This window comes from Mus caroli, chromosome X, assembly GCF_900094665.2.
Source record: "Mus caroli chromosome X, CAROLI_EIJ_v1.1, whole genome shotgun sequence".
Lineage (NCBI taxonomy): Eukaryota > Metazoa > Chordata > Mammalia > Rodentia > Muridae > Mus > Mus caroli.
This window is the reverse complement of record NC_034589.1, coordinates 102,433,901-102,442,013: the sequence shown is the minus strand read 5'-3', so window position 1 is coordinate 102,442,013 and position 8,113 is coordinate 102,433,901. Positions and strand designations below refer to the sequence as shown.

The 8,113-nt window shown below is 38.1% G+C and overlaps 1 protein-coding gene across 1 annotated transcript; it reads left to right on the top strand.

The window, feature by feature from the left end:
* Nucleotides 1–234: 234 nt before the first annotated feature.
* Nucleotides 235–1,128, top strand: LOC110286339 (syntaxin-3-like). Its single transcript, XM_021152740.1, has one exon. The coding sequence runs from the start codon at nt 235–237 to the stop codon at nt 1,126–1,128; it is 894 nt and encodes a 297-aa protein (XP_021008399.1).
* The last annotated feature ends 6,985 nt before the right edge of the window (nt 1,129–8,113 follow it).

Genomic DNA, 8,113 nt, shown 5'->3' with positions numbered 1-8,113 from the left:
GGTCTAGTCCTGCCTGTGTGCTTTACCACCTGACACTCCTCATCCTGAATAAACAGTTCAGTGACCTATTGGCTTTGTCATTGTTTGCTTGCCTGGGAAGGAAAGATTTTTAATAGCTTCTACTGACGCAGAACTGAGCTGTACCTGACTTCCTATACCACCAGACAAAGCTGATGAATACATCTCCCTCTGTAGTCCTTGAAGTACGGATATGGCAAGCAGCTGGAGTCAAAGATGAAGGACAGATTAGAGGAACTGAAGAATCATGTTTACCACAGAAGAGTCTCTTCAGAGTTGGATGACACCTTGATGTTTGACAACCATGCTTTTGAAAAGACTGAAACAAACTCTATAGAAGAGTTTTTACAGGAAGTGGCTGAGCTGTCTCTGGCACTGACAGAGTTAGAAGGGCTGTCTCAGTTAATAGACAAGAAGCAGCAAGGTGTCCTGTGTTGTACCACAGAGGAGAGTGTGTTCAAGGAGAAGAATGAATTGAACATCATAAAGGCCTCCTTTGCTAGCCAAGCCCGACTCATTCAGCCTCAGCTAAGTGCCATGCAGCATGAATTGGCCACAGACTGTAAGTACTGGAGGGCTGAGCACCGCATTCGTCAGAGCCAGCTCTCTTTTCTCCTTAGTCATTACAGTGGCATCATCAGCCACCACTATGCCTGTGAGACTCAGAATATGGTCAAGCTGAAGGAGAAGATGGTAAGACAGGCTGAACTAGCTGGGGTGAAGCTCCAGGAAGAGGACCTGGAGAAACTGGTGGCTAACCCTGTGCCTCCTCAAATTGTGGGTCGTGATCTAGATGTTTTGAAGGCTAAGCAGGGCCTGGCTTTGGCTGAAGTACGTAACCAGCAGCTGCTGGACCTGGAGTGCCAGATCAGTGAATTGCGTACCATCTTCTTCCAAATAGAAACATTCATCTCAGAACAGCAAGAGCTGCTGGATAGCATTGAGTACAACATTTTGCACACCCAGGACTATGTTGAACAGTCAAATGAGACAGTGAAGAAAGCCCTTAAATATAAGCATCAATCACGTTTTTTGATGGTAATATCAACGGTTGCAGGTCTTTGTGCCTGTTGTTCTTGCTTGTCCTGTATCACTGGGCTTGCGCATTGAGCAGGAAATATGTGTTCTGGTGTAGTGAGTAATTGCTGAAGAACAAATATATTGTTTTGGTACATAACTTTAAGGCTAGCATTGCAAATAAATGGGTGGCAACATCTGTGCTGACAAATCTACTGTGACTTGTCTGTCTGTTTTCTTAAAGGCAGCAAGCGGTAAATAGGCTATTTGACTGTGTTTTACTCATTGTTGTTCAATGTGTTACATTTAAAGAAAACACTGCCTCTGCCAGACACTGTTGCTCAGAAATTAGTGTTTTCTTCTTTTCTAAAGCTGCTTGCTTTAGGTTCAAGAATGATTAGTGCTTTATGAAAATACATATATTCCCTTCTAAGGGAATAACAAACAAAGAATGAGGCATATTACACTGCCTTACTTTCCTTTTTCTTTTCTTTTCTTTTTTTTTTTTGGATTCTATTATTTTTATTAGATATTTCTTCATTTACATTTCAAGTGCTATCTCCTTTCCTAGTTTCCTCTCTGAAAGTCCCCTATACCCTCCCCCAGTCCTCCTCCCTAACCCACCTACTCCCGCTTTCTTACACTGCCTTACTTTCTATTGCTGTCATTAAAACACCATAGCCAAGGCAAGTTATAAAACATTTACTTTTAATTTGGAGTCAGTGGCTTTATAAAGCTAAAGTCATGACCATCATAATCATCGTGGTAGGGATCATGACAGTATGCAGATAGGAAGCATGGGACCAGAGAAGTTGTTGAGAGCTCACATCTAGAGGCGCTACTGTAAGGCAGAAAGAGCTAACTTGTAATGGCTGGGCTTTTCAAACCTCAAAGTCCACCCTCAGTGACACACCTCCTCTAACATGGCCACACTTCCTCCAACATGGTCATGCCTCCTATTCCTTCCCAAACTGTTTCACTAAATGGGGACCAAGTACTTAAATATATGATTCTATGGGGGTCATTCTCATTCAAACCACCTTACACACCCAAACTTCAATATAGCAATTCAGGCATACCAGATGGTGAAGTGCGATGCAACAGATACCAGGAAGAGGAAGATTGCAAAAATTGATTAAACGAGTATCACTAAGGTGAGTTGAAAGAGTGGATGATGGTGGGCAGAATATTGAGAAAAACTCCAGGAAAGCAGCGCACAAGATTATTTACATGTTCTGTGTACAGATAAGAACACAGGGATGCCAAAAGCAGAAATGAAGCTTGATTAGGAGCCTATCCTTAGCTCAACTGCCATCACACTATTTGTATTTTTATTCATGTAGTAGTAAGTAAAAACACATGATAATAGTATGCATGGAGTTTTGGGCCAGAGGAATTTCTGTGATGTAGATAGAAGTGGGCCCTGATTAGAGGAATTCATGCTCCATGATCAGCCTAAGGTTTAAGAATATTCTGCTTCAGTTACTCACGAGTGACTCAGGACCATGACCAATTTGTCAACCAACTCAGGAGTTTTTCTGATTTAAATAAATGATTTATACATTGAAAAGAATTTTTTGTTTTCTATGAATCATTTCTTTATGATAGTTTCTTAGGAGAAAACAAACTTGTGCATTTTTATCTTCTTGATTCAAGAGCAGCAGAGTCTATAGCCAAAACCTCCTTTTCTCTGAATGCCTGCCTAAATGACCTTTTAAAGTTTTACTAATCAAGAGAGTACTGTCATCAGTGTTTTTTATTAGTTCAGTTAATGTCACTCATGTTGCATAAAGAAATTCATTTCAAAGGAGAAGGTGCTGATAAAATTAGAACAGTTTCAGTAATCCTTTTAAAACAAAATTAAATGGAGTATGAATTCAACATGTATGAGCCTCTTTAAAGGATCCTAAATACCTTTAGACAGACATGGTACAGTTTTGCAATATTTGTTGCAATACTTCATGTACTTGCTGACAGGTGCCTGCCATTCAATTTTTAAAAATTGGAGCTGACTAATTAGATATTTTCTCCTAATTAATGAAGGTAAGCTTTTCAAAAATCACTCCAGTCTTTCTTGTTCCTATTATCCTAGACAAACTCTACCATCAGAAATATCAAGAAATTGATGTTTATATATGCTCATATTATTTACACTAGAATTAATATATTTAAAACTAATTATAATATGTTTTCTTGCATTTTGTGTGTATATTTAGCCATGAAACATGAAGGAATTAATGAGATGCTAACTAGGTAGAATGCTAAGTGTCATATTTCTTGTGGAGTTATTGTTGATGAGTCTTCCACTTATTTCCTTCTGAATACCTGCTTGTTTTCATACTTCTTAATATTATATCACTGAGTATTATTGTTCTTGAGTATATGGCCACTGACCTTGAGAATCAAAAGTGATAGATGAAATTTGTCTGTTTCCAAGAACCATAATATCCCATTATTTATGAAAGGACTCTTACAGACCATTACAGTTGCTACTAGATTTTAAATTTCTGGGGTGGGGGAGGTGTGACCAACATATGAGTGTTTCTGGTTTGGGAGAGGGCCATGGTGAAAGAGGGCTTTGGAAGATAAGGGTCCAGGACTGACTGCACACTTAAATTAAGAGTATAGGGATATTTTTATTTCTGTACTATAATGAACAGGAAAGATCACATATTTGTGAGTTGATGGCTAGCAATTTACCATGTTTCAGTATCATTAAAACACTGTTATATGTATGTCTTTTGAAGATTATGTTATTCCCATTTCATAGATGAGTGAGTCATTATCAAATAAGGAATATGAGATATCCTATATATTATTCCTGTCTAATTTTACTTTGTTTTTTATTTCATTGAAACACATAGGGTGAAAACTTTAGTAAATAAGACTCTTCTGCACCTGGACTATTGGATGTGTGGAAATGTTTGACCTAAATTAACTATATAAAACGTAGAGCTTGGGGTGGGCGGTGGTGGCACACACCTTTAATCCCAGCACTCAGGAGGCAGAGGCAGGTGGATTTCTGAGTTCGAGGCCAGCCTGGTCTACAAAGTGAGTTCCAGGACAGCCAGGGTTATACAGAGAAATCCTGTCTCGAACCCCCCCCCCAAAAAAAAAATAAAATAAAATAAAAAACAAAACAAAACAAAAAGTAGAGCTTGAATTTCTTCACAAATTGCCATTTCACTCTTTCTTTTTCTTTCTCTTTCTCTTTCTCTTTCTTTCTCTTTCCTTCTCTTCTCTCTCTCTCTCTCTCTCTCTCTCTCTCTCTCTCTCTCTCTCTCTCTCTCTCTCTGTCTCTCTCTCTCTCTCTCTCTCCTTCTCTCTTGTTTCAAGACAAGAGTGTCTCTGTGTAGCCCTGGCCATTCTGGAACTCACTTTGTACATCAGGCTGGCCTCAAGTTCAGAGATCTGCCTGGCTCCACCTCCCTATCCTGTGTGCTGGGATTAAAGGTGTGTGCCACCAACTGCCAGAAAACAAACTGCCATATTCACAAGTGAGTTTTTCTAAAGGCCTTCAGATCTCTGTACAAAGTAATTAGTGATGACAAATATTAGCATATGGTACCTTAATTATCAGTGAAGTGAAACCTCCGTTTGTACTTAAAGCTTGAAACCTGAGACTCATTAGGCTTTGCTCATGCTGCTTAAAACTGTGAACTTGGTTTTGTCTTTGCTCAATTAGTTAGCATTAAGTTAATCATATTTAATTTAGAAGTCCCAAGATGGAAGTGAAGTAAAATGAGTGGCCAAGTCTTGTGGGAATGACTAAGAATCACATCTCAGTATTTGTGAGCACAGTGAAGGGAATAAGGGTAATTTTGCAAGATCTTATATAATTGTGAGGGTTTGAGAAGAGGGACTGAAACAGTTAACCAATGGAATAAACACTACAGTGGAAATAATTTCATAGATTCTTTCTCTCCATTGCTTTACTTTCTTATCTGTGGAATGAAGGCATTATTGGAGATGCTTACCAAGTTCATTCCTAGCATATCTAACATTTTTCTCCCTTATTTCTCCAGCAAGAACATCCTCCAACAATTTAAGAAGACTTCTTATATATGCAAACCTTTTACATTTGTACTTTATAACCAGGCACTGTGGATCAATTTTGGGTTAGGGCAACTACTTAAAGTCTTTGCAAAAACATTTTAAAATTTGAAAATACTTGGCATCTCAAAAAAGTTCACATTATTATATGAATTCAGAAGTAGATTAGTGAATAAGAAGCTATTTTTGTTTTATGCAATCCTATTTGCCCATTCTTGATAGAATTTTCTGAGCTCTTAGAGTCCTTTTCAGAAATTCCATGTTTATCTTCATTTACATTGAAGCATTTTACCTATTTCCCTCCACCAGTTCAGAGTCTCAGGTGTTGCATCAAAGTCTTTGTTACAATTTGAATTGCTTTTTTGGTACAGTTTGAGAAACATGGATGTAATTTGTTTCTTTCTTTTTAAATGAATCTAGCTCTAGTCTTCTCTGGGGTGATATTGAGCTCTGCCATACTATCCTTTGAAAAATCTATCTTTTTTCCAATGTGTATTTTTGATAACTGGTGAAAAATTAGATGGCAGTGGCAGGAGTGGTTGAGCTTGCTTGTTACCTCAGAATTTGAAGAGTGAAGGCTAGAGGTTCAGAAGGGTATGGCAAGCCTGATCTACATAGTAATCTGTTTTTAAAATGCCCCAAATTAGGATGTCTGTAGATGTTAATTTTCTTTTTAGATTTGTAAGTATATTCCTTCCATGTATGTATCTGCCACTCTTTGTTTATGATCCTGGCTCTCAAATGTAACTGAGATTATGTGTTGTGATACTGCCAGCATTTATTTCTACATAGAATCATTTTGGTTATTCAAGATAATTTTGCCTCAATATGGATTTTAGGATTTTTTTATAGTTCTTGAATAAATGTCTTTGAAATTTTAATATTGTATTGAGTCTTTTTTTTTTAAGATTTATTTATTTATTATATGTAAGTACACTGTAGCTGTCTTCAGACACTCCAGAAGAGGGCACCAGATCTCGTTACAGATGGTTGTGAGCCACCATGTGGTTGCTGGGATTTGAACTCTGGACCTTTGGAAGAGCAGTCGGGTGCTCTTACCCACTGAGCCATCTCACCAGCTGTATTGAGTCTTTTGATCAATTTGAGCACAGTTATTTTCACAATACTACTGCTAGGATCATGAGAGGAATTTCTATACTCCAGTATCTTCATTTTCTTCTTTTATGTTAAGGCTTTCATTGTAGAAATCTTTCACCTCTTTAGTTAGGTCTATTTGCAGGTACTTAGGCTTATCTGTTGCTGGCCATAGAACTCATGGCTATGTAGATGCTTGACAACTGTTTTAACATTAAGCTGCATCTCCAACTGGTAGCTACTGTGGATAGAGTTGTTTTCATGTTTTCCTTCTTAGAAAATTTATTATCACTATTCTACTAATCATTGCATGTTGATTTTTGTTACCTACTTTGCCTCCTTCAAATTGGTTAGGATTTGACCTGACTGAGGTGGAAAAGGAAGGAAGATAGGACAGATGCACAGGAATAGGGACAGAAAAGATGGGTTGTGCTCACTCTGCTGGAGCATCACTAAGAATGCAGTGAACAAGAACCTCAGCATGCTTCTTATGTACAGTGCAGGGGTAGGTGCTAGATTGTCTTGGTGAGAGGTAGCTCTGTAGGTAGTCTTAGGTTGCAGTCATCTGGGAGGAAGAAGCTGCCATTGCTAGTTTTGGCACACAGGTCAATCCTCCATAACTCAGCAAATCTTTATAATTCACTCCAAGCTTCCTCCATGCCCATTTTATTTCTTTGCTGAAGTTTTCTACCAGACCTGAGAGTTTTCTGGTGAAATACTAAGTATCTTATTTTTAGTCTAAAATCATGCCATCTGTAAATGGATTTTTTTTTGTTGTTGTTTGTTTCTTTTTTTTATACCACGAGTCATAATTTTACTTAGTTTGTAAAACCAAACAATTATCAATTGAGAAGTAATGAAATGTAGTAGAAGGACAAATAAAATATGAAAAAACTAGTAATGTAATTAAAATAGAAAAACAATGTAGACTACAATTGGAAATTCCTGGTACACTGAGAGCAAAGAACTCCTTCCAGCTATAAGCAGCACATTTGAAACTAAAATACACTACTTCTACAAGGACACAGTGAGCATTTTATTAACATGTCAGAATTTATTAACAACTGACATGTCATGCTTTTGTTATAGTCTCACATTTTATTAATATTTTATATTAGGTATATATTTTATTTACATTTCCAATGCTATCCCAAAACTCCTCCACACACTCCCCCCTCACTCCCCTCCCCACTCCCATTTCTTGGCCCTGGCGTTCCCCTGTACTGAGGCATATAAAGTTTGCACGACCAATGGGCCTCTATTTCAAGTGATGACCAACTAGGCCATCTTTTGATACATATGCAGCTAGAGTCAAGAGCTCCGGGGGGTACTGATTAGTTCATAATGTTGTTCCACCTATAGGGTTGCAGATCCCTTTAGCTCCTTGGTTTCTTTCTCTAGCTCCTCCATTGGGGGCCCTGTGATCCATCCAATAGCTGACTGTGAGCATCCACTTCTGTGTTTGCCAGGCACTGGCATAGTCTCAAAAGAGACAGCTATATCTGGGTCCTTTCAGCAAAATTTTGCAAGTGTATGCAATGGTGTAAGCGTTTGGAAGCTGATTATGTGATGGATCCCTGGATATGGCAGTCTCTAGATGGTCCATCCTTTCGTCTGAGCTCCAAATTTGTCTCTGTAACTCCTTCCATGGGTGTTTTGTTCCCAATTCTAAGAAGGGGCAAAGTGTCCACACTTTCATCTTCGATCTTCTTGAGTTACATGTGTTTAGCAAATTGTATCTTATATCTTGAATATTCTAAGTTTCTGGGCTAATATCCATTTATCAGTGAGTACATATCATTTGAGTTCTTTTGTGATTGGGTTACCTCACTCAGGATGATACCCTCCAGGTCCATCCATTTGCCTAGGAATTTCATAAATTCATTCTTTTTAATAGCTGAGTAGTACTACATTGTGTAAATGTACCACA

Excerpts from the sequence above, each read along its gene's own strand:
- LOC110286339 (XM_021152740.1), top strand. The coding sequence starts at position 235 with ATGAAGGACAGATTAGAGGAACTGAAGAATCATGTTTACCACAGAAGA.